Source organism: Tachysurus fulvidraco, chromosome 12, assembly GCF_022655615.1.
Source record: "Tachysurus fulvidraco isolate hzauxx_2018 chromosome 12, HZAU_PFXX_2.0, whole genome shotgun sequence".
NCBI classification, from domain to species: Eukaryota; Metazoa; Chordata; class Actinopteri; order Siluriformes; family Bagridae; genus Tachysurus; species Tachysurus fulvidraco.
This window is the reverse complement of record NC_062529.1, coordinates 8,586,608-8,614,087: the sequence shown is the minus strand read 5'-3', so window position 1 is coordinate 8,614,087 and position 27,480 is coordinate 8,586,608. Positions and strand designations below refer to the sequence as shown.

At 38.0% G+C, this 27,480-nt stretch overlaps 3 protein-coding genes across 4 annotated transcripts; 2 read left to right on the top strand and 1 right to left on the bottom strand.

The window, feature by feature from the left end:
- Nucleotides 1-616: 616 nt before the first annotated feature.
- yy1a (YY1 transcription factor a) lies at nt 617-5,179 on the top strand. Its single transcript, XM_027172555.2, has 5 exons — nt 617-1,365; nt 2,932-3,094; nt 3,393-3,453; nt 3,851-4,009; nt 4,387-5,179. Exons 1-5 carry the CDS (start codon nt 858-860, stop codon nt 4,567-4,569), a joined length of 1,074 nt encoding a protein of 357 aa, XP_027028356.1. The 5' UTR covers nt 617-857; the 3' UTR covers nt 4,570-5,179.
- Nucleotides 5,180-6,436: 1,257 nt separating this feature from the next.
- tpp1 (tripeptidyl peptidase I) lies at nt 6,437-17,503 on the bottom strand. Of its 2 annotated transcripts, none has more exons than XM_027172547.2 (13): nt 17,472-17,503; nt 13,121-13,192; nt 12,868-13,007; nt 12,630-12,780; nt 11,186-11,307; nt 10,848-11,026; nt 10,477-10,675; nt 10,083-10,271; nt 9,924-9,993; nt 8,373-8,493; nt 8,101-8,259; nt 7,426-7,551; nt 6,437-7,232 (listed from the first exon to the last, which is right to left on the bottom strand). In XM_027172547.2, exons 1-13 carry the CDS (start codon nt 17,486-17,488, stop codon nt 7,092-7,094), a joined length of 1,686 nt encoding a protein of 561 aa, XP_027028348.1. In that variant the 5' UTR covers nt 17,489-17,503; the 3' UTR covers nt 6,437-7,091. The 2 variants fall into 2 exon arrangements, with proteins under 2 accessions (XP_027028348.1, XP_027028349.1); XM_027172548.2 differs by lacking the exon at nt 17,472-17,503 and adding an exon at nt 13,354-13,501.
- Nucleotides 17,504-17,571: 68 nt separating this feature from the next.
- gdf7 (growth differentiation factor 7) lies at nt 17,572-24,458 on the top strand. Its single transcript, XM_027172551.2, has 2 exons — nt 17,572-18,015; nt 20,823-24,458. Exons 1-2 carry the CDS (start codon nt 17,772-17,774, stop codon nt 21,800-21,802), a joined length of 1,224 nt encoding a protein of 407 aa, XP_027028352.1. The 5' UTR covers nt 17,572-17,771; the 3' UTR covers nt 21,803-24,458.
- The last annotated feature ends 3,022 nt before the right edge of the window (nt 24,459-27,480 follow it).

The following is a 27,480-nucleotide window of genomic DNA, read 5'->3' as shown; positions in this document are numbered from 1 at the left end:
AGAGTAAGATGTCATATATTATCCCATGTATTATTCTTTAAATTTAATTATTTATTCAGTGTGCTGCATTTATTCAGCATTTTATCTCTGGGGTTTGGAGGGTATGATTTTCACCTCTATTTGCATAGAGTTTGCATGTTCCTCCAGTCTAAACAGAAACGTTGGAATAAAAATGTGTGTGTGTGTGTGTGTGTGTGTGTGTGTGTGTGTGTGTGTGTGTGTGTGTGTGTGTGTGTGTGTGTGTGTGTGTGTGTGTGTGTGATGGGTTGGTACATTGTCCATGGTTTCCCCACCTTGTGCCCCAAGTTCCCAGGGGATAAGCGATAAAGAAAATAGATGAATGGATGAAATGTTTAAAATGTAATTTAAGTTAAATTTCTATTAATATTGTTATTGATTTTGTATAGTTTAGAAATATCCTGATTACTTATACCAATTCAACTGCACTGTATTTACACGACTTTTTCTTTTAAATCAAAATATATTTATTACACAAAATCTGTATACTCATTGTCTTATAATTCATAACCTTCACACAAGTCCATTTTTATGATCAGTTGGTATGTCTTGACTCATAGGCTATGGTTTGAATAATAGTGGTATGGTAATATTTGTTATTAGTAGATTTTGTACATAATTTCATGTGTTGTCACACATTTTGGTAGAACATTCACATAAATTGCAGCCAGAGCTTATCAAAGTGTGGGTTTGATTACAATCTGGCAACTGCAGTCGTCTGTGTTGTTGGTATTGTAAGGAAGGGGGGTGTTAGTAGGAGGCGACGGAGAGGCAGTGTGGAAGATTGTAAAGCTAATCGACAGCCAGTTGGTTCCGTTTGGACGAAAAAACAATCCAGAATGGCGTCTGGCGAGACACTGTACATAGAAACGGACGGCTCAGAGATGCCGGCGGAGATCGTGGAGCTGCATGAAATCGAGGTGGAGACCATCGAGACCACGGTGGTCGGAGGAGACGACGACGACGACGACGAACATCAGTCCATGATCGCGCTGCAGCCGCTGGTCTCTGACGACCCGAATCACATCCACCACCAAGAGGTGATCTTAGTCCAGACTCGAGAGGAAGTGGTGGGATGCGACGACTCGGACCTTCATGCAAGCGACGGCTTTGAGGAGCAAATTCTGATTCCGGTCCCTGTTCCAGCCGCGGAGGAAGAGTTTATCGAGCAGACTCTGGTGACTGTGTCTGGGAAAAACACGGGGCGCCTGAAGAAAGGAAGCGGCAAGAGAGTGGTTAAAAAAGGCTTTCTGGGCGCTACAGAGGCGAGTGGACGAAAATGGGAACAGAAGCAAGTGCAGATAAAAACGCTCGAAGGGGAATTTTCTGTCACTATGTGGGCATCGGGTAAGTTTTATGTTTTGAAAGTTGCCTATTGCATTGTTCATGGTTTGAAAAGAGGGCCTCGTGTGGGCCCTGAGCTGTTCAACACACACAGCAGGCGAGCGAATCAAACAGTTTGCAGTGCGGCGTTATTTACAGCGATAAATACAGACTTTAAGGTATTGTACCGGCTTGAAATGTTTTTGTTTTGATGGGAAGCCATGTTTTAAGTGTTGATGGGCGCCGCCATATTCGTCCAGACCATTATGGCCGCCCGAAAATGGCGTTTCTGCAGCCGGGGAAAGATGGCGGCGAACGGCGACAGGCGCCCTGCTGCAGGCTGAGAGAAGGCCTCAGTGGCGCACTTCTGCTCAACGGCTTCTACTCACAGTTGTTTTTTCCTACCCGTATTCACATTAAATCCCACCTCGCGTCATGTAATTGGCTCGTCATAAATTCTAGCGAGCTGCTTATTGGACAGCGTGAAATTCTCGCGCAGAAATTCTAAATCTATAACCAGTCACCGAGGGAAAAAAAAGCGACTGTTGCCGGAATACGGGTGAATGTACCACAAAAACACGGTCCTCCTGAAGAAAGGGAGTGACTTTAAAAATAATTGTTAAAAGGCGATCATTTTTCGCCAAATTAAGATTGTATAGGCGAGTGCTAGCTTGCTTAACGTTCATTATTGCTGTTATTTTTGGGTCTTCTTTGGATGGCTAGTTATGAACGTCTTACATGGTTATAATGCCGTATAACAAAAAAAATCAGCCTTTAATTTTGCTCCTTATTTTTTTTTTTTTTGCTTTGTTTATAGTCCAGGTTTAGGACTGAAACTATGTCGACTAATTAGGTTGCAGTATATATTTAAAGTGCTTGGTCACAGGGGCGTAGATACTGGGACGTTGTAGCCTAGTGGTTAAGGTGTTGGGTTACTGATCAGAAGGTCGTGAGTTCGAATCCTACGTCCACCAAAGTGCCACTGCTGGGTCCCTGATTAAGGCCCTTATTATAACCCCCTCAATTGCTTAGTTGTATAAATTGAAATAAAAATGTAAGTCACTTTGCATAACAGTGTCTGCTAAATGTTGTGAATGTAATTCTGACCTAGTCATAACACGCTAAATGAAAAGGGTTTGTATAAATGTCATATTTTTTTGTCAAGTCTTCAAAAAAACAAAAAACAATCCTAACCCTTCTTGATTAAGTAAAGGTTAAATAAATGTTATTTAAAAGATGCAAATTTGCATTAATCAGTTTTACTACTAATTAGTACTAAAAAGGGTTTTCCCTGAGTAAATTTGCTAATCCAAAAGCTTTTTGTTGCTGTTTGTGTGTCCAAATGATATAAATATTACCTGTACACACTAGTTTCGGTCTCCCTTGAATTGCTTTAGTGTTGTGATTGTAGCATTGACAGTGTCACGTTAAACCCATGTCTGTTCAAAGCCTGATGAAACCAGGACTCAACCTGATGTGACAGATTTGTCATGACTTTGCCCTCATTTAAAGCAATGATGATCAGTTTACACTGTTTATACCTGACCTTCTGTTTGCTCCTTCTAATGTTGTTATTTGGCTTTGTTGCAGATGATAAGAAGGACATTGATCATGAGACAGTAGTTGAGGAGCAGATAATAGGGGAGAACTCCCCTCCAGACTACTCCGAATACATGACGGGCAAGAAGCTGCCACCTGGTGGAATCCCGGGCATCGACTTGTCCGACCCCAAACAGCTGGCAGAATTTGCTAGGTAAGCATTTATTTCTAAGAGCAGTGCTTTAAGACATTTTGTAGTAGGATCGCTGGTAAGTAGCGTATTAATAAAATACAGTGTAGTGCATCTTGTTAGATTTTTTGCTGTTGGAACCTGAATAGTTAAAAAGTGAATTTTTCAAGTTCTAAATCTATAGATTTTATGAATATCAAGCTTATATTAACAAATGAGTATATAAGGACATTGCATGAATTATACAATTTAGTGAGTTTAGTTTAAGATACACAGTGTGTAACTTTAGATATATATTAATTTTTTTTTTTCATTTTAACAGGATGAAACCACGAAAAATGAAGGAAGATGATTCACCAAGAACAATAGCCTGCCCACACAAAGTAAGTCATTTGGAACAAACAAAATTTTAGATTTATTTATTTACTTACTTACTTACCTATTTGTTTTTTTTTATTTAGTTAGTTTTCTTGTTCTTCTCCCTCTTCAATTAAATCCAAAGCACCAGTGTTGTATTCATGCTAAATAATACTGGTGGTTTCTAGACAGTTATTAATCTCTCGTTATTCACTTAAGTTTTTTTTTTCTTCAGTTTTATTTGTGTAGCACTTTTAACAGTGTACATCACTTACTGCAGAAGCCTCAGATATATCCTTTATTTTTGAATAATGACATAAAATAGCATTTTTAAGTAAGTTTTTTCCAATAAGGGAATTTAACACTATCTTTAGGCCATTGATTTGGAGTTGATTGAGTTGTTTGTTTTGCATTGATTTCCAGGGTTGCTCAAAAATGTTCCGAGACAACTCTGCAATGAGGAAGCATTTGCACACACACGGACCACGTGTCCATGTGTGCGCTGAATGTGGGAAAGCATTTGTAGAAAGCTCCAAACTGAAACGACATCAGTTGGTTCATACCGGCGAAAAGCCTTTCCAGGTGAGTTTTTAGTTTTGCGATATATATTCAAGCGAACGTCAAATTGTGTATGTATGTTAAATAATACCAGTGTGTTTAAACATAATGCAAACCCCAAATTCGAATTACATTTTCTCAGGACACTTTTCCATAAATACATTTTCCTGCTTATATATTTCTGCTTATTGGAACCTTTTCAGTTGAGTTGAATAGCATGTTGTTAATAATAATAATAATAATAATAATAATAATAATAAAAAAAACAAAAATGGCACATTGCAGGGAAAACCAGTAGGAGTGGGCAGCATGTCTTTGACACTAAAACATTCTTCTTAAGAATGTAGCATTTGTGTGCAAAAAGAACGCAACTCTTTTCAGCCTTTTCTTTTTCCTTTCAGTGCACATTTGAGGGCTGTGGAAAGCGTTTCTCGCTGGACTTCAACTTGCGCACACATGTGCGTATTCACACTGGAGACAGACCCTACGTGTGCCCGTTTGACGGCTGCAATAAGAAATTTGCTCAGTCCACCAACCTAAAGTCTCACATTTTGACGCACGCTAAAGCTAAGAACAACCAGTGAGCGGACTATCTGGAAAGACATTTCAATAAGGACAGCAGCATTCAACGCTTTAAAACACCCTTTGTGTGTTGTTTGTAGACGATTTTTTTGTAAGACAGAGTATCTACTGATGTTTTATCAGAATTGAGTATTTAACTGATGAACTGACACCCAACTAGCCCTTAGGACACTTCTTATGGTACAAACTGGACTGAAATGTCTTTACTACCAGAAAGTGTCTTCTTTTGAAGACGTGCGTTTCTGGACCGTCATCCACAACCCGAGATATTCTTTCTCCAGAGCCCAAAGAGTCTAATTTTTTCCCTCTGTGTATGTTAACTGTTCACAAAGAGACATGACTGCTTTTTAGTTGTCTTCTAAGTGTGCATATTGTACACTTTGTAGACATTAGCTTTGTCTTGACATGTTTTCCCTGAGATTTGATATATGTGAATGGTCTTCTTCAAAAAGAAGGAGATTCTATTAAATTTTTTTTTTTCAGTCATGAGGTATCCTCCAGTGGTATCTCATTTTGTATAACTGTTCTGTAAAAATATTTTGAAAATCATGTAGATAATAGAGATGTTAGATTTCTGTTTAACCTATTAAAGGAATTTTATTCAATTTGAAATAGAGCTGTTAAAGTCGCGCTACAGAACTACATTTCTTTACATAGAGCAAGTTAGTGTGAACTTTCCATTACTGTTTTTAGGATGTACTATTACTAAAATGGTAAAATCCTTTAGATCTTAAAATGGTTTGGGTGTGAAGTTTTACTATCCATTTTATTAGGAACACCTGAACCTTTATCCAGTTATCTAATTAGCTGATCGTGTGGCAGCAGCACAACACACATTTTCACATCAAACATCAGAATAAAAAAAACTTGCATAATCTGCAGACATTCAGCACAGATTTTTGTTCTTTTTGCACTATTTTGTATGAACTTTAGACATTTGTGTGTGAAAATCTTGGTGTGTGAAAAGGGCGGCAGTTTCTGAAATACTCATCTGACAACAATACTATGATCAATGTCAGTGAGCTCACATTTGATCAACATTCTGACCTGTATCTGAATGATTTTCTGTATTGCAATGCTGCCACATGATTGGCTGATTAGATAGCATGAATATATGTCTGTTTCAGATAAAGACCAACATTATGAACAATATCAGCTGATAACATTGGTTATCTTCTAACAGCTCCCATCGGGGTCTGGGATATTGTAAACAGTAAGCAGTCAGTTCATGTCAACATGTTTGAAGTGGGTAGACGAGAAGTCTTGGGTGACATTTATAAGGGCTAAAATGTTGTGGCCAGAGAACTGGGTTGGAGCATCTCCAAATCAGCATGGCTTGTGGGATGCTCATGGTTAGCAGAGGTAAGTACACAGTGGTTATGCAGATTTTCTTCACGAATGCACATAATTCTGATTATTGTAGCTTGATGTTCAGTCGAGTTAAACCTGGTGTCAGAGAATGGAAATCAATTACTTCACTGAAACATCAGCCCCATCGTGAAAGCCTAATTTCTACTATATTTCTACTTATTATTAGAGAGCTCCATTGTGAATTAACTTGTTCATAATACCCAGACCATACCCATGGCTTGTATGGAGTAGTGTAGTAAAAAAAAACAAAAAACGGAAACATAAGATTTTGTAGCTGTGGAAGGTTGGTCTACTAATCAAAAGGTCATGAATTTAAAATCCCATCACTGCCTAGCTGCTACTGCTGGCCCTTAAGCAAGGTTCTTAAACCTAAACTGCTCAGTTGAATAAATGCTAATAGAATGAAATGAATGGAAGTAGCACTGAATACGTGTATATGCCAAATGCAGTAAATATACTGACATGTTTGTTACACCGAAATACAGGAAGCATATGAGGAACAGGTTCAAAATAATTTTATTTAACTTCAATCAAAATTCTCATTTTTAAAATGCCATGTTTATAAATAAATGACACAATCATGAACAAACATGGCTTAACTCAACATCTATATTTCTAAAACAACATTCATGACCTGATTATATTGATGCAGTTATTCAACTTGATAAATGCTAAGACGTTCCAGCATAAGGGTGAATTACACATCCGATGTATGTAGATGCAGCACTTATTGCCAAAAAAAAAAAAAAAAAACCCCACAAAAATAGACTGGACTTGAAGGTGTTTTTCCCCCAGTACCAAATACCTTTACTGATACCAAGAACCCAGCTCTCAGTTTCAGTACATAAATTGTTTAATGTAATCTTACTGAGAATTATTAGTCAAAGGGCCTGTGAGGTATTAAGGCCACATAAAAACAACTATATACAGACCTCCAGTGCAATATATTTAAACCTTAATGCTTATGTTTAGAAGCATTCATTCCTTGACTTGTTAGGATGTTTGATCAGTTAAAAAAAATGGCCAAACTTTATATAAGGTTATGCCTTATAGAAATCATACTGAGACACTCAGCTTTTGAATACAAAAATATCCTTAAAATTATTTGCAAGGTAAAAGATTATTTTCCAAAACGTTTTGCTTTTCTGAGGCTTTAGTCCTCCATCAGGGCTGTGAGTAGAGCAGGGTAGTTTGGAGTTCCCCATCCAGTCACGGGATCCCATGAAGAAGCAGCACAGAAACCTTGACCTTCTACCTTCTCATCAAGACAACCCAAGTGACATCCCTCTGTTACCTGAAAAGATGAAGTTGAAACAAACTTGTTGACTTTTGACTTTTCTATGAAAATCCTATTAATTTATAATGCGGATGGTCTAAACGAAATTACATGGGTTTCCAAATAATCTCACTACAGCACAGTTAGCAATAGAGGAAGTGAAAGGTGTTTTTTTTTTTTTTTTTAAACCACGAGTTTAAGAGTCACTTACATCAAAAAGACCGGTGCCTTTGAGTTTATACAGTCGTGGATTGAGGAAGCCAAGAGAAGGAAGGCCTTTCAGGAAGCGTTGGTCATTAATGAGTGAGAGGATTCCACCTACCACTGGAGTTGAGGCCTAGAAAAAAAAAGACCGGCTTGAATTATTACCCGATTCCTCAGGATATTTATATTAATCATAAACTAGATTAACCAAGTTTGAACATGCTTCACATTCAATTCAATTTTTTAAATACACCCACACATGTGCCTCTTCCTCATTCATGCGATTATCTAATCAGCTAATCACACAGCAGCATCCAATACAACACATGTGCTTCAGTTTATGTTCAACACCAGATGACCTGGTTTGAATATTTTCAGAATATCTTAAATATTCTGTAGTGTCTAACACGTTCCTGCACAACAGTCTAAACCATCCAGTCAGCAGCGGTTCTGTGTCGAAATGGCTCGATGATGAGAGATGGGAGACAATAAGGCCAAGTTGATCCTACAAAGCGATCTCTACAACCATTGATTATCAGAATGTCACAGTCAAAGTCAACGAGATCTCAATTTTCACCATACTGATGTTTGATTAAAACATTAAAATGAAGCTCTTGACCTGTACCTGCAAATCTGATGAACTGGCTGATTGCGAGAGTACAAGATTACATTCTTTACTAACCGATGTTCCAGATATCCATGGGATGGGCATAAGGTTGGTCACGACCCAGTAATTGTCAGACAACGCAGCCAAGTCAGGATAGGCTCTTCCACTGCGGTTGAAATAAGACTCTGGAGGAAGCTTTTGTGCGGCTTTCAAAAACGCGCTCACTGCGCTAACCTTCACACGTCACATAAAACGAAGTCATGAAATGTACTTTGTGTGTTTTTGATAAAAGTTCTTAATTGAAAAATAATTCTTAATTGAGCAAATGATTTAAGGTGAATGTGTACCTGATAGTCTGGCATTGCGAACACATTACTGAATCCACCCCCACTAATGTAATCTGTGACCTCGAAGGTGACTTTGTAAGGATTCTTGAAGGATGTTCCACCCACTGTGGTGACATATGGACTACAAACATGGAAAAAGAAAAAGCCTCCATTCAGCACTCACTAAATTATATTCCAGTAGATCATATTGAACGTAGAATTGTCAATATGCACTTGAAAATAACACAGTCGCTAGTATTATCAGTCATACCGCAAAAGCACAACATACGCTTTACTTATAACAAGACTATGTGAAATTTGTGTGTTTACTAGTTAAACTTCACCAGTAAGACACTATTTTCCAGTCACAGTATTGCTCAACACAGTGTGTTGCCTGTACCTGTTATACGTATTGTACTTATAGCACAGCATGATTTTATTGTCTTGTACTGGTTATAATGGCACAGTATTATTTTTTATTATTGTACTGAAGACATGGTCACCTGTTTATTTGTACTGTAATGTTCTACTTTGCACTACATGTTGATTGGTGATCATCTTGTACCACACTGTTGTCACTTATACTGTATATTATAATAAACTCTAATATACTGTACCAAGGCCATATCGATCTATTATATACTCATATATGGCAGGGAAGAAAGCTTTATGCTGTCTAGCAACTTTGTTAAGAAATAACCAGATATAGGTACTTTTGATTTGTTTTCCCCCCAAACATCAGAAGAAAGAAAGAAAGAAAGAAAGAAAGAAAGAAAGAAAGAAAGAAAGAAAGAACACGTTCTTCATATTATGGCTGAGATATAACATGTTCCTGTTAGTCCACTACAGCAGCAGAATAAAGAACAACATGTTTCAATCTTATGAAGAGCCTAGAACACTTAATCTACATTTTAGGGCTTTTCACACTGTACCGAACCTCGGGTCATTCTAAAAGCCACTTTTACCCCAGGAAGAGGAATGTTTCACACCTGTGAAACAATTTGGTGTTAGAATGTGATAGCTAGATGGTTAGTAACAGACACCCAAGCACTGAACAGCTATGCCTCATATCATGTGAAAACCAGGACATAACACCCAACAATAATGGCTCAGTACAGTCATGAGGTAAGACTAAACCTTAGTAAGGGGGGAAATATGTGAAACATTTGCAGACATTGGATATTAAACCTCTGGGCACAACTACACAACAAACTTTAAACTTCATAAACTATTACAAAGCTAAGAAACATCTGCTAAGGTGCAGAAGAGCAGCCAGGTCCTTTTTTTTTTTTTACCGAGTGATGTAAAAGCAAGAGACGATCGGTTAAAGCAGCCGCCTGCTGTATTTATGCAATCACGGTTGTTGGCGGTGCAAATATACAAATAATGTTCAGTCAGGGTTTAGGAATGTACACTGTGATGATGTCAAAAAAATGGCCCAGGATTCTGTTTACCCGTGATTTACAAATCACCATGGCTTAACAAGTTCACGTATGAAAAGCCAAATAATCTACAAAATTATCTGTCAGATACAATATAAAAATATATATATATATATTAAATGAAATGCACCTAGAAGCAGGAAAGCTCGGCCTGAACACATTTTCCTTGGTCAAATGCCGACAGCCTGCACCACTGTCCCCTATATTAAAAGAACACAAAGGCAGAATAATAAACAGTGATAAAAGCCATAATGATTTGTCATCACGAACAATCCATAAACATAATTACCAGACGCAAAGAGCATAGAGATTCCTCGGAGGCCAGCCTTCATGAATTCGTTGTTGATGCGATTCATATAGGCAGTGGACAAACTGTCCTCGTCGTCCCCATAGCTGATCGTGTGTACCCAAGGCACGACAGACATGTTGCTAAGGAGCAGCATCCACTGAAGGAATGGCTCCTGGGTCTCATGTCGACCTGGAACAAAACATTATAACACAAGGAGACCGCATTTTTTGTCACATTTAGAAAGCTTGATGTGTTCACGTAAATTCAAGACATCGTTGAGTATGCGTTATTATTTTGTTTATTATTTTATTCATTAGAAAGTTACTACTACTTTCAAAAAGCAGACCATAACAAAACTAAAGCAGGTGATTACATAACCCATATATTTCCTTACCTGGGTTGGTGAAGACCCATGTGGAGATGTTGGCTCCAGTGCTCATGATGTATTCCACATCTAAACTGGCTTCAAGTCCTGCTTTTCCTCCTCCTTGTTTGCCCACCACTCGCTCAACTTCACTCAAGTGCTTAAAACCTCTTGCAAATATACTCATGAACTCAGCCAGGTCTGCTGGGTGGTAATACTGCTCCAGGAACTTTGAAGAATATACAAGAAAAAATATAAATCAAATCAATACAATTCATGTGAAATTAAATGTAACGAATATATTAAAAACTGTGGAGCTGCAATGTCTAAACAAATCATGATTTCTCCTTAGCTGACCAAAAGAGACTTGAGAGCTATGGAGAACAGTTTGACTGGAGTACCTGCGCCACTGCTTGGCTGTTGTTAGCAGCGCTGCCAATATCAGCTGCAGTCAAGTTGTAGCGAGTTCTTAGTATTGAAGGAGTCACACCCAAATGAACTGCCTTCCCAGATCGCTTTGGCCCTGCCCAGGTCTTACTGATTTCTTTACCACTCAGTGGAAAACGTAGTACACCACCCACTGGGGGGGGGAAAGGGTGAAAATCAATTCCAAATGATAGGGATAATACGCTCAACAATATGCTTACATTATTAATCTCTATGAATAGTATAGTAAAATTACACAAGAAGTTAGACCTCCTTTATGAATCTTGAGCCGATAATACTCAGCTTCACTCACCAAAGTCCAGATGCTCAGACACATCTTCATGAACCGAGTACTGAGAGGATGACCTCATTACTGTCTGATCACCTCTCCTGTAGTGGTGAAATTCAGTTCCAGGAAGCAATGTTTCTGCCACCCTGACCGCCAGAGATCAGAGTGTATGTGGTAAAAAAAACACATGTAAATGTAAAAAAAAGTAAGGTACATGATGGGGCATGCTGTAAAATACTAACCCCAAAGCTGATTTTCCAATTACATCACACCACAAAGAATTTTAATATTTTTCTCTCTCCTAAACATTACTACAGCAATTTGCCTGTGTAACTCTTCCATTTATGTCACATAATTGATTAGACAAAAAAATAAAAAAGTGTAATGTTACCTCTTAAAAACCCTCTTAAACTATTAAAGCCCTCTGACCTGAACACTCCAGCTTCTGTTAATGAAAAACCTTACCCATGAGCACTAAATAAACACAGCACTGAAAACTACACCATACCACCAAATACAACGTTATTTAATATGAGTATTAACAATCTTAGATTGAATAAATATAGAAGGAATAGAAACAATAAATATTAAACCAAACAATTAATATAAAACTGGGATTAGCCTTACAGTCTGTGATAAAAGACTTAGGACAAAACAGACTTATGTCAACTTTTCTTATGAAGAAGATGGAAATATTTTATAATAATTTCAGGTACTTCCTCTACAATTTTGTGTCATCCAATGTACGATCAGTCTACATTAGCCACCCTTTCCTGCCTCCAACTATACACAAATGACATGAAGAAAAAATGAAGGTGTTAAATAAACACAGGTTATGCTCCAACAGGTGCCATTCGACCTGCATTACAAATGTGTTTCAGTTAAAAAGGTTTTCATATTTAAGGTCATGTCCATGGTAGATTAGGTTTAAAAACTGTATTCATTTCAAAACACATTTGAGCCACTCAAGCTGAAATTTGATATTTGGTTTTAGAAACTCTTAACTGTTTGTTATTCTAAAAAAAAAAAGTAGTTTGGAGAGAGAGTGAGTGAGGGCGAGAGTGAGTGAGTGAGTGAGGGCGAGAGTGAGTGAGTGAGGGCGAGAGTGAGTGAGTGAGGGCGAGAGTGAGTGAGTGAGGGCGAGAGTGAGTGAGTGAGGGCGAGAGTGAGTGAGTGAGGGCGAGAGTGAGTGAGTGAGGGCGAGAGTGAGTGAGTGAGAGCGAGAGTGAGTGAGTGAGGGCGAGAGTGAGTGAGTGAGGGCGAGAGTGAGTGAGTGAGGGCGAGAGTGAGTGAGTGAGAGCGAGAGTGAGTGAGTGAGAGCGAGAGTGAGTGAGTGAGAGCGAGAGTGAGTGAGTGAGAGCGAGAGTGAGTGAGGGTGAGAGAGAGTGTGGTTTACACTAACATTTATATTGTGCAACTGATGTGTGTCATGACCAAACTGACAACAGAGTTGAATGAAAATGCTTACTGAGCACTCATAGTGCACTGTAAGAAGTCTCGTGTTAGCACCGTTCTGCAGTTTCTGATCCCATGACGCTGCAGCCACATCCACACGACCTTCTCTGTTAACTGAGATGGCCTGACCAGGGACGCGACTTCCTCCAAGCTCAAAAACTTCCCTATTCAGAAAAAAAAGAGGAAAGGGTGCATCAGACATAGTAAGATTTAAGCTTTAAATCTAATACCTTAATAAATGGTCTTAGTACCATAGTGCTGTGAATCAGGGTCAGACACAAGCTGCAGCAGCTCCTGAAGTCTGTCCACATTCTGCTGCCTGAGAGCAAAAGTCAGCTCCATTTCCTCATGAGGAGAAACTCTGCCTGAATGGAGCCAATCTTCTGGCACACTAATACAGAAATACATGGACTTAAATATGAACATAAAACCAACCAAAATGCAGTCAGAATTTTTTTAAGAACAAAAATGTGGATATACAGAATATATCAAAATATATCTTACAATACAACTTGATCGAGCTCCAGATGCTCCCCATTGACAGGCCACACACACAACAAGAGGAACGCTAGGACCCTGTAAAGGAAAAAAAACCTGCAACGTTATTTAAAAAAAAAAAAAAACATTTTCATTGTTTCTAATTGAAGGTCGTTCTACATGTCCTGGTGACCAGTTTCAATATCTAGAAAGTTTCTATTTTACAAAAACAAATGTAAACAAAATGTAGCAAAACTTACCGCATTGTTCCGACATAAAAACACTACACAAACACAGCTATGTGCAGGATGTCCTTTCAGTACGATTAAAGCAGCGCAAACAACAATACAAATATCTTTCTGTCAAAATAAAAGTCCACACCTCGTACGCGTCGAATCAAAGAAAAAATCAGGACAAAGTTGCTGCCTCAAAGTGGATCCCCCCCCCCCCCCCCACACACACACACTCACACACTCACACACTTTGAGGCAACAACTTTGTCCTGATTTATATAACTTTGTCCTGATTTGTCATAGTAAACCTGGAGACTATCCAGGGTATTATAGGCACAAGGTGGGGGACATTCAGGACAGGGTGCCAATCCATGTCAGAGCACACATACAGAAATTTTAGAGATGCCAATCAGCCTGCAATGCATGTCTGACCTGTGAAGGAAACTGGAGTACCCAGACGATAACAGTCACATAGAGAACATTCAAACTGCACAGGCAGGGAAGATGTGGGAATCAAACCCAAAACATTGGAGTTGAATGTGCCAAGAGCTACCAATGTGCACCGCCACCATACATATAACATTAAATCACTTATCACATTTGTGGATAAATATTAGAGATAAATAGTAACAAAATTTTTATTCTGGGTTCCTATACTTCTATAAAGCTGCTTTCAGACAATGTCCATAGTTGAAAGCACTGTAGAAATAAGTTGAATTGAATGGAAATTTTATTTGTGTCAAAAACATAAGGCATAAGATTCAGAGAATAACTTATAATAATTAAAATAACGTATACTTAAGTGAACGTATGTTTATATTACCACATCTTTTATATTTGCATTATTCTTATCATTACTTTATTGTAATAGTAGCTGAAAGCATACAAGCTTTTATTTTGACAGAAATGTCATATGACTTTGAGTACGATTACTCAATTCAGGAAAATCCAAATCTCGCTTGATCACATGACACTAAAGTCAGCTGATCTGCACTTTAAATCAGAGCCACCTTTTCCTTATTTACAGACGATAGGACACGTTAGGTGAAGGGACAAAACATGGCATTTTTAAAGGCATGTGCAGCATACTATGGATCAGCTTATGCATTAGACTAATAACGAGAGTTCATAATGAGGCCAAACATGCATATGGACACAGCAATAAGCCTTTGCTGTTTAACTTTGAAGATTAGATTGAAGTCTGGATAACTGCTGTTAAAATAAAATAATTTAAAAAGCATGAAAAATTATACTAGATTCCAGTTGCAAGTACATACAATATAAAATTTCTATCAAGATGCAATCTAGTTAATCAATGGGAGATTATGAGGAGTAATTAGAAAAGAGATGTACATGAATATGGTAGGGAGATAACAGTTATGCTCCACTGGGTTCTGCAAAAGATTGAGGTAGACATGATTATGAAAAGAAACCCTACTTTGTATCGCTGGTAGAATCATCAGATGAATCATCACACCTCTATGATACTTTTTTAAATATAATATATTTATTGGATTTTCACCAAATTACCAAAACCCAAATACAAAAACATTTTCCTGTCAATAGATAGAAGAAAACAATTCAGGTCATTTTAGTTTTTCAAACAGAGAATAGTTTCAAAATACAAAAGCATATTGTACACAAGCTTAAGTGGTGGCATACACGGTGCTAGTCACTGAAATCCATGCAACATGACATGAGACACCAGGATCCATGTATTTGTAAATGAATCCAATACTTAATAACAATAAAAAAGATAGAGCCTAATGAGAAGTCTACTGTAAGATTATATTCTTCCTGGCAGCAAAGGTCATAATAATAAATAACCTTCTGTAATCTGCAGAGGTTATCAGACTGTTGGGCAGACCCAATAATAATGACTATTAAATAGGATAATAAAGGATTTTATTTCTAAATTTTCACTTAGGGTGTTTTGCATTTTAGTTACCCTCTTGGACAGAGGTACAGTACAAAACTAGACTGCGGCATTCATAAAAGGGGTTCAACAATGTACTTTCATGTTCAGAAATGGACAGCAAGCTCTCATCATATCAGAATTAGAATCAGAATCAGGTTTACTGGCCAAGTTTGTTGACACACACAAAGAATTTGGAATTTGTGACTCTAAAAAGTACAGACATAAATAACACTATACCATACAAGATGATACAGACTATACAAGACAATGCAGATGTGATATGCCTAACTACCTACCTATCAACTTATCTACCTACTCTCCTGTAAGCCCAGGAGAGTGTCACTTGCAAGCCCATGTGGTGCGGCAGATCTGAGAGAAATTCAGTCAGGCACAGGTAGAAATCTTTGATGAGGAGTCAGTTTGTTGAATGTGGTCTTCATAGTGGAGAAAAATGGCCCTCTGAGATAAGACATTAGCAGCTGATCCCCAGAGTAACACACTCTGTCCACACTCAGCCTTAAACTCTGGATATCACTGCTTTTCTTTCTAAAGATTGGGAAATCCTGGGAACTTTAATGCAGACCTTTTGTCTCATCCATGGCCAGACTATCTGCATCTGTGGGATTGGCCCCCTATTCTGCTTGGCAACCAAATGACAGTGTCATAGTAGTCCAGGAAATTATAATATATAGCATCCGTATACGCTGAGATGGGGCTGCTAGCAGTTACACAGGTGACATTAGTTAGGCAAGTTTCACTGTCATTTAGAAGCACCAGCAACCTGACTCATTGCGTAGGCTACAAGATGAGGTGCTGTAAAGGTTTTTATAGCATATGTGTATATCCAGGTGTTAGACACTGCCCCTGGTGGTTGTTTGCCATTCACAGAACCACAACTGACATTTATTTCTAAGATTTTGCCATGCAAAGGGATTAAAAAAAGAGATGGCCTGTCATTTGGTGAAATTAATTACTGGCCTGGAATGAACATCCTGTTAGCAGGGGTAAGGCAGCCAAGTCGACACCTTTGAGGGAGCATTCATTTGACAGTTTAATAAAATATAGGGTATGAGCATGATGAAAGTATGAACTATGACAAATAATTCAGAAGGTGGAAATAAATGCAGACATAGAATATTCGTTAACAGTATTTAAATTTAGCTATTCAGTATTTAAAGATTTTGTTAGCATAAAGTTTGTTGTCCAAATTGTATAACTAAGCTAAAAACGACAACTGTCATATAGACCATAATGCATTTATCACATTTTTATTGTTTTAAAAAATTTGCAAAATTTTAAAAACACACTGCCTTTGAAACGCATTAACAATAAATATATATCATTCCTTTTGTGTGAATGAATTCAGGTCATTCCTGGCATGTTTTTGGAATAACATACTCTGTCCAGGGTGTTAACCCATCACACACACACACACACACACACACACACACACACACACACACACACACACACACACACACACACACACACACACACACACACCCATTACACACACACAAAGGACAGATGCCAGTCAGTCTATAGTGCATGTCTTTTGACTGGGAATAATAGATCAGCAAGAACATTCATACTCCACAGGGCAGGGGGAATCAAACCACATCTAACCACAAAAATGAGTGGCAAACCTGTGAAACACTAAGTTATTATACCTCTAATAAATCTATTACCATTGTTTTAATGTAGTAATATTTTGGCTAGTTATTGTAGAGTTTTTTAGTCTTACAGCACCCTATTACCTCAGTGCTATAAAATGACAGAAAATCCTTAAAGCATTAAACTGCGATACAGGATTTTGACAATAGAGGGCGCACAACACGCACATAAATAATGAACATTGCCCAAACGATCATATAAACGTGATGTGAGGGAAATAATAGATCATGGTTCAAGGCCATACGTGAGATGAAAGCTGCTTCCGTATTTATTTAGTACAGCTGAGAAATCCATAATCAAGGCAATTCTTTTCCTTGTATATTTAAAAACAGGTTTCCCCTATTTGTACATAAGCAGAATGACAATAAACCCTTGAGGTTTTCACTTATTCAAGTCATTGCACTGTAATGGCTTACATTATATACATCTAATTATATACCATACATCATTTTATAGGAAAACTTTAACCACATATCCAAGTAAAAGATAGATTTAAACTACAAAACACATGCAGGAGTGAAAAAAAAGAAGAAAAGTACAAATGAAACATTACTTTTTCTGATGCACCATTCTGCCTCTGACATGAAAGCTGAGTTCTCCTACAAGACAATTATTGACCAAAATGAACCACAAAGTGTGTGTTTAAGTCCATGTTTTACCTCGCTATTGGGGCAGTTGTCTTGTTTTGCCTGTAGGGGCGCTAGCAGTGTTCAGCGCAACAGGCGTTACCTTATACACCACATTCAGCCCGAATCGAGCTATTAAGCCAATTTAAAGACCAAAAGTGGGAGTTCCTTAAGTCACCACTATCCACTAGACAGGTTCCCCCGCTGTGGGCCAGAGAGTGCTGAAAATGAGCGGCAGGAAGAGTGGCGCTCCCTTGTTGTGGCTCGCCGTGTGCTTCGGGAGCGCGCTCGAAGCCGTGGCGCTGGGCTCGCGCGCAGTGTGGCGAAACGGCTCGGCGGTGCTCGTGCCGGACTACATGCTCAACCTGTACAGGACGCAGTCACAGCTCGAGCGCACAAGCAACTACGGGAGCGCGACGCGCGCGAGGAGACGAGCCAACACAGTCACCAGCTTCGTGGACCAGAGCAAAGGTGGGAGACGCTCATCACTTCTACATAACTAATGTATAATTATAAATAACAAGGTCCCGAATTATTTATTATTCTGATACGTGATAAATTGCTTGATTTTAATGTTAATTACAATTATATTCTGATATACATCCACAAACGGAAACGAATGCATTCTCCGGACTTTATTCTTTCTTTCAATGCGTACTTGTAATCCAGATGTTATACCGCCGACATTCCTTTTATCGTTGCTACACGTTGATGCATTAGATGGTTTTGCATACAATTGACAGAAATTTACTGAGGGTCTTTGCATTATACAGCAGTACAGTACATCTGCTTGTGCTATTCTGTGGTTGGTGTCAAGTGTATTTAACGCATTTTGGTGCACTTGTCTCTGTGTACTAAAACTGATGTTTTGTACAACATTTATGTGGTCCTGTGGTACTGTTCGTGTATTGACAAAATGTATATAATACAATAGGTATTATAAATATATAATATATATATATAAAGTTTGTACCTCTGCAGCCTCACAGGTTGATAGTATAACTAAAAAAATTGGTAACACACAAATTTGCTTTAGTGAATTATAATAGACAGATATTACAAACACACTGTATGAAAACACTAATGTAATTGCATTTCGATAAATAAATCTATATCTACTTTGAGTTCACTTGAGTTTGAGGTTTGATTATTTTTTTTTAAGATATATCAGCAGCATATTACGCAAATGATTGCTCTGAGTTTTATTCAACCTTATTCAACCCTTACCCAAGTCTTTATTTCATATCCTACAAATTTTTATGGAAAGTTTTTGAATGTCCTGATGTTTACGCTTAAAAAAATAAATGATTTCAAATAACACCTCAAATCGTGGACTTTAATGTGTCTAACCTCTACCATCTGTGATAAATAAAGTACACTGGCGTGTTGAGCCAAATGCTCGGAAAGAGCGTGCGATCCGTGGCCAGGTGTTGCTGATAAAGACAGAAACTCTTAATTCAAAACTCATGCTCAAATACACATTATCTTCTACAATAGTGACTTTACAAAATACCTCTGTTTCGGTGGGTCATTTCCCCGTTTATGAAAACAAAGTGAACGGTATGGTCTAGAACACCATTCTTGTGGAAATAAAGTGGACTCGAGCGATGCGGAGCTGAAAACAAAGTGCAATACAGAGTCCATCCTGTAAAATGTTACCTAATTGATATAATACTTAACAACATGAACAACATTCTAGACATTATAACAACATATAAAACAACACTAATCAAAACACATCAGAACGATAGATTATCCTAACGTTAGATTTTATGATCTGTGAGAAAAGATAAAGCTGTTGTTGTAATCAGTAGTCATTTTTGTTTAGAAATAATTGGAAAGCTTTTGGAAATTCAATTATCAAAAAATCACGTTGCATACATCATCGACTGACATAATCCAACTTTCTGACCGCTCTGGTCTCTAAGGCCCACAAAATTCTTAAGGGCAGATTAGACTGCATGTTGTAGACCAAAATAAAAATGGGGAGTTAGAATGAAACCCTATTTCCAGACAGCTTCTCATGACATTTTTTAAAATTATGTCATTGTTTTGCCTGGCAAGCAGATATTACCTCTAGAGGAGGATGCTTTGCCCTAGGACCCTGCTTTTTGAGTTCATCTTTCATCTTCTGATCGTGGCCCTTATTCTGAGTGTGAGAACTTAGCGTCTGAGAGGCAGCTTACACTGGATGCCTCTGTCCTTTTTGCTCCTCTTGAGGACCACAGGCCAAGCCCAGGTTGTGTGGCTGCTCACAGCAGATGCTTAACTGTTTGCAATTACTTGCTTTTCTTAGTTCTGTCTCGTGATATGCAGTCAACACGATATAGCCAGATCTGGCCTTGGGTTCTCGTGCTACCCACTCATATTAGAAGAATCCCCTTCATGTTTTAACCATGAAACTGTGGTCTGCGTCTCAGGTTGCACAGTGTTCTGGCTTCTACGGTTGAGTTAGATGTCAAGACGTCAACATTGAAACTTGTTTTACTTGCTGGATCTGGTCCCTCTTAGCAAAGCTCTTGTCTGCATTGCTTCAGTCACGGATGGCATAGAGCGACATGGGCTTACGATAGATCTCTTTGGAAAACATCTTAATAAGAAAAATAGCATAGCACAAAGATCATCATGAGATGTTTGAACGAGAATCATTGTTAGGCTCTCTCCAGAGGTTAAATGAGCCCAACGCTTAAACACCTTAAACACAGCAAACTAGGTCCAGGTGATTTCCAACAGTTATAATGGTGGTCAGAGGTGTTCAACCCAAACGGTGGACATCTAATTGTGTAACCAGGCCACCTACCATTCCTCTTAAATTTATAGCCTTCTCATGAGGAGCACAGCAGAAGGGGAGGGAAGGGCTTTGCTGGAGACTGTGAGCTTTTAGCATGTCCCAGCCAGCCGTTTTCACATTCACTCTGCACAACTTGGAGATGCTGCCAAGGACCAAGGCAGTCCGACAGGTCAACAGAACACTATCCACCTGGTCTTGGCTGGTGTTGTGTGCCTTGCATTTGGAGAATCCATTCAAGGCCCATGAATGTTATTCTCATTGAAGAGAAGAGCTGACAGTGTCAGTATGGCATTTTCGGCTATTTGGTAGACTGCTTACACGGGCCAAGGAATGTGAGATTTCTACCCCAGACAGATGGCTCCTGTAAGCACTGCTGAAGTTAAATTAACACTGACCTATTATTGAAATTCCTCCCAGGCAGTACATATTTGAATGTCTAAGACTGAACTGCTCATCTTAGTGTTGTTGATTTCTTGTGTACTTACAGATGAGCCATCAGCTGAGTCCCACCAGCAGTACATATTTAACCTTTCGGGTCTCTCAAGGACGGAAGAACTAGTGGAGGCTGAGCTGCGGGTGTTGCGGAAGCTGCCATCTGACTTGGAGAAATTACGGTCCTCTGCAGGAAACCTGTACCACCTACGCCTTTATCGTTGCTCCTCTTGGGGCTCATCAGGCAAGCCTCGACTACTCACTTCTAGGATCATCAACATTCTGGATACCACCTTGAGTACTTGGGATGTTTTTAACATTGGGACTACTCTAAAAGCCCACCACAGGCTGCACAGGACAACTCAAGACAGCAGATATGTATGTTTCAGAATAACTGTTGCTTCAGACTTAACACATGAGCTGATTTCCCCTTCTTTAGTTGGTTTGGGTTTAGAAGGACAGCAGAAGAATGAGAGGGCTTTGCTTGTTGCCTTTTCCCGCACTCGCAGGAAAGAAAATCTCTTCAGAGAGATCCGTGAGAAGATGAAAGCCATGCACATGTTTGACCGGAGAGCTGAGAGTCGTGGCAGACCAAGGCGCCGCCAGAAGAGGAGAACTGCCTTAGCAGGCCGTGCTGGTGGAGCAGGGACAGCAGGTGGGGGTGGAGCCATTGTGGGAGGTGGCACAGGCGGAGGGGGCAAAGGAGGTGGCAGACGGCGAACTCGCTGCAGCCGCAAACCACTCCATGTAAACTTTAAAGAGCTGGGATGGGATGACTGGATCATTGCACCACTGGACTATGATGCGTACCACTGCGAAGGTGCATGTGACTTCCCCCTCCGCTCGCATCTTGAACCCACCAACCACGCCATCATCCAGACGCTTATGAACTCAATGGATCCAGAGTCAACACCGCCCAGTTGCTGTGTGCCTTCCAAGCTCAGCCCTATAAGCATCCTATACATTGATGCTGGGAATAACGTAGTGTATAAGCAGTATGAGGACATGGTGGTGGAGAGCTGTGGCTGCAGGTAGCAGCTTAAAAATGGGCTGGCCTACAGCCCTTGCTACCAAATATACAAGAGCTCCAACCTAGCACTGTCAGCCTCACAGAAATGAATGAGCCTTAGTGCCAAACATATTTTAGCAATCACTACCATGGGTAAGCGTGTGTGCACATGCATGTGTTGGAGTGGACATAAGAGGTTATGCTTACAGGAAACCCAATGGGTACAAAATACTGAACAGACCTTTTTGCTAGATACTAAATTCTCCAATAAAATACAAACCTCATTGATCAGGAAAAAAGTAAGAGCAGAAATTCCAGAAATAACACTGCATCCTTATAATGTATAAGAAACGATAGAGCAGTCAAGTCTGCTCCCCAGTGACTGTGAAAATGTTGAACTGTTCTGAATTCCCAAGACTCCGAGAGATTCCATGAAAGTCTAAGAGAAAAAGTATTTTGCTTGACAGTCAGCTTAAACTAAAGAGAACATTCATATGAATTTTATCGAAGATTTAAAAATATAAATATGAGAAAGAAAAAGTGACCTTAATCAGTAGCAGCAATGCTTGCCTGAATGGCGGAGGTTTGGACTTTTTCTGTAAGGCGCAATATATTATTCCAGTTGGAGCTTGAGTTGTTTTTATAATCAAGAGACTCATAGGGTGATTTATTGTGTATGACAGTTCTGAATTTTATATCAAGGTAACCCACACGCAGCTGATGCTCCCAAGAGGTGACATCTCGCTTCCTTTTCTCAGCATAATAGACAGTGTTTGACTGGCCCACAAAAGGGAACTCACAGACCATACATTGCTAAGAACCTCAGTCATTATTTGTTTCACTCAAAAGCTAATCATGCCAAGTTCTTTAAGAATTGTGTTTAACTAAGCTCATTACTAAAGAAATAAGCATTGTGGACAGCACACTTGGCATCTGCAGGACTAGATACAATAACTGTGTTATTCATGATGTCTACATGTGTAAGAGGTAAATGACTTCACTGAACCTCAGAACCTGGGAAAGAGGTTAGAAAGCCAAAGTCAAACTGATTCTTGGCATAGTGCACTTGTGTGTGACAACCTTCTTGTCAGGTCAAACTGCAAGTGTAGGTTGGTTTGCTTTTCCTTGTCTCTGCTGTCCTTATGTTAATTTCATTTTAGAATAAACATTCCCATCAAGCACATTTTCCTGAAAGCAGCCTCAGACTGTACACCTGCTAAGGGACATAAGACAATGTGTTAACGCTGGGGAAGAAAAAAGACAACCTTAATTCAAATAATTCTAAAATACATTTCATAAGCCATATATAACTTTGAAACATTTTTTTTAGCATCCAAAAAAAAGTGATATATATATACACACTGGAATGTAGCAATACAAAAGTAAATCATTCTAAACAATGTTGGCAGTATATTGTATAAATAGCGTTATATTATAGATTTTTGCCTAAATAGACAGACAAAAATGCTTCAACCATAAAACCGTTTCTGTGCCTTATATGCAGAACTTAGTGAGCTCAGCTCTGCACGAAATCTGCCGGGTTTGGTAACAGACTTGTCTTATCCCAATTTATTTCAGTAAAGACAATCCATTTTTTCCAAGTATGCCTGCATGAGTGTATATGAATAATCTGAATAATATGCATAATCTTTTGGCCAGTTTATAAAAAAGGTTTCTCTATTTTGTCCTAAATGCACATCTAGACTAATAATAATAATAATAATAATAATAATAATAATAATAATAATAATAATAATAATAAAAGAAGCTTCCATTAACATATTGCTACATATTATTACATATTTGTATTTCATTACAATTTTTTCAAACAAGGTAATTAGTAAAAAACCAACAGCAATGAATAATAATAATATGCAGATTTTATACATTTAAAAATAATAAAATGTAACAATACATAAAATAAAAAAAAAATAATAAAGTAATAGAGCAAAATTAGAAACAGGTGAAAAATCTACAACTAAATATGTTGAGCAGTTAAACATGTTAACTAAATGTGCCTTGATTACAATCACTTTAATTCATACGGCCTTGTTTATCAAACATCATTATTACATTTTCTACAACAAATTAGTAGCTTATGTCATTAAAATGAACCTTGTTCTCTGTAATCTGAAAGTTATAAGATAAAAGAGAAGATTTACTAGTAATTAACATTGGACTTGTGCTTTGCTTTTGTCATGTCAACAGTGTTAAAGACCAAGTTGTCCCAAATTTACAGTACAATGTGAATGCTGACTGATTTCAGGAGCATGGTGAAAGCTTAAAGCTGCAAGAATTACGTTTTTGTGCCTTGGCATTTTAACTTAAAAGCCTTTAGAGACATTTCAAGGAGTAGGTATTTCAGCTGGCCAAGTGCTTTCAGACACTGAATGTAAATCCTACAGCATTGCTATGCTTCAACTAAGGGCTTTGGCAACCTTGCTATATACATCAATTCTAGACTATGTTCACATCGTAAGAATCGGACATCTGTTTTACTTTACCGTCCCCGGTTTATAGCATGTTGGTTTTAAACATGAGATGGAAGAGTAAAACGTGTTTATTCTAATTTGAAAGTACTAGCCTTAATTTTAGGGAATTTATTATGTTCTATCGAGTCCTGATATACATTTGTGAGCTGTAAAAATATAATGAGAAAGTATAATGAAATCAATCATTATACAAAATAGGACAGAAATGCAGTATATGTCCTTTGACTGAATACAAATGCCTTAAATGCAGAAACCATATTGGAGTATTGTCATTGCACTATGTGCGAGTTTTTGTGTAACATACAAGGGATTGTACATAATTGAGCTATAAATTATCTGTAAACAGCTATGCATTTTTTCATGTTTTGGAAATATTGTTTAGTGGTATATATAAAATATATAATATACCTATAAATAACTATATGTTTCAAACCCAAACTTAAGCACACATTGTAGCCTTTTTTCTTTCACCCTTTTTTTTTTTACTATGCCATTTCTGTACAGATGACTTTATTAAAGCAAAGAGTTTATGGGGGGGGGGGGGGGGGGGGTTGGGTTATGGACTCTCAGCAATTCTTTGCCAGACATTAAAATAAAAGTAAACCCTTACTGAAAGTGTGTCTCATCCTTGGTTTCAGACGTATTACTGCGTTTGTGTTTCGCTCTGGTTTTTGTCCGAAAAATACTATGAATATTTCAAGTGATTAGAATTTCAAAAGGCAGAAAGAAAGGGAGGAGAGACGCAGTGCAGGCAGAGAAGTCGTAATGCATAACGTGAAGCTCTATGCTTAGAGTACTTTAAGGCTTGTGTGTGTATGTGGGTGTGTATGTGGTTCACATTAAAAGTTTTATTAAATTTGTTGACTCCATGGCTTTACACAGAGTTCAGGGCCTCAGAAGTTTGGTGATGTAATAGCACATTTGTCTTGTGATGTTTTCTCAAAATAGTGAAAGAGACATCTCTAGTTTACTCCGGCTGTTGATTATATTTTTTTGTACAACACTGTAACTCAGTATGACTCAACAAAATATTTCATGTGCTGCATTTATGCATTTGTTTTAAGATCTATTTCCTTTCTGATGAAAGGTTAAATATGTTCATAAAAATGTCATAGTTTGTTAATATTATTATGCTTCTAAGGTATTATTTACCTTTTTATAAATTACATTTCTATACATTGATGTGATCATTTTTTTAAGAGCATTTGTGAGATAATATGGAATAAAAGGAACAAAATACAAAACTTTGTATAGCGAGAAGTAAAGTTAAAGGGCTGCAAAAGTAAAACATTAAGAGTACGATAACAGGAAGAAAAAACAATAGATAAGAATGAGAATGTGCAATTTAAATATAGATTGATGACATGGTTGTTGTCTGTAGCTTTCTTAAAATAAGTAAATAAATAAATAAATACGAACTTAATAAAAAAAACCCAATAAATAATCTTTAAATATATGCATACAGTATATACTGTTTACTTAAAAATATTGTTATTTATTGTAACACTGCTATTGAGCAATACTTTTCTATATAATCAGCCCTTTATTCAGCACAAGTGTTACAGTATTTGTATCCAGATTTCTCTTGAAAAAGAAAACCGATCCAATTCTAATTTATGTCACACTTTTAAAGATTTACAGCATCCACTTATGACTTATCTCGGAAAACATGAGAATAATTTCCTTGAAGAGCCAGCCTACTATTACAGTGCGAACACTTATAGATCAAGGTTTATTAGATAAAGCTATACTGGTACAAAAGCTGAAAGGAGGGACAAAGAGTAACTACTACTATGTCAAAACAAGACCTAACAAAGACCGGTGGAACAAACTTGATCTGTTACAGATGATATTTGGCAGGAAAAAGCATGTATATATCTGGGCCGATTCTTCATTGCCACAAAAAGCCCAAACCACTTTGAAAATGTAAAACAGTAAAGCTTGTTTGCTTTGCCACAATTCAATCCACCCGGACGGGATTACTCCATTTCCTTCTATGAACTAGCCCTCCCTCCTGGTTTAAATCAAGGATAAGCAAATTAAGGGGCTTTGTCATTCTTTTCTGAACAGGCAGAAGAGGGAGATTAAAGAGGCCTGGGTTTATGTCGAGGGTTTACATTTCCTCTGGGACGTCCAACAGACTGGATCAGCTGGGGATGTTTTACTCGACATTTGTTCAGCTTTTCACCAACATGAGATAATGTTCACTAGTGTGATGCCTATGGGACATCCGTGAACGTAAAGTTCGATTATGAATCACGAATACTTTCACTAGTTTTGGTGTCAGAATGACACAAAAACCAAGCTGGATATTATCGGCATCTGGTACAGGGGGTCGATGTCGATGATGTTGAATTGATAATGCTGGAATCCAAAGGACAATCGAATCATATAACAAATACGAATAAGAATATGAATCATAAAACAAAAAATGGTGTGATGTTTGTTACGACGGACTGATTTATAGAACTTCTTACTGTTCAAGATATATAATTTATTGTGGGAGACTTGCAAGATCAAACTCTAGCAATATGACCAATATATACTTTTATAAGGTTTTTTTTTAAACCCGTACAGAGCCCAGTGTTGTCCAGATGAATATCAGTATAGGAGAACAACACTATGGCTTTTTTGGTAAAGCACTGTAAGAGCACTTACAGTGTTACAGTCTTGGAATACTGTGTGGGAAAATATTCCCGAGGCAGATTGACAGCACTAATGCCGTTCAACACCATCCATATGATGACTGATGAATACACCGAATGGGAAATTTGCATGGAATCCGCAAACATTTATTACACTTTGTTCTAAAAAGCTCTAGTATACAGTGATAGGGCTTGTAGTATTTGACCCCTGACAATATGCACTTGCTTTCTTGCCACCATGCCAAAATGCTATTTCTATTTTTGACCAAAAAAAACAACAAATCAAACCCCATTCAAGGTCTTCTTATGATCTATGTTTTCACTGGAAATGGAAAACACATGCGTGCAACATATTTATAGTTTAATAAATCACTGTAATAGTCAGTGTTACTTAAGAAAAAAAAACTTTCCGTATCACTTTTTAAGACAGGTGTTTTATACTCATCCTTCATAATACATATCTATAAAGGTCACTGGGAGCTTTGAGTCTATCCCAGTGGACACTCTTCAATATCTCAAAAGTATTTATAAACAGAATACCTTGACAAATACCCTACACGTTTTGGA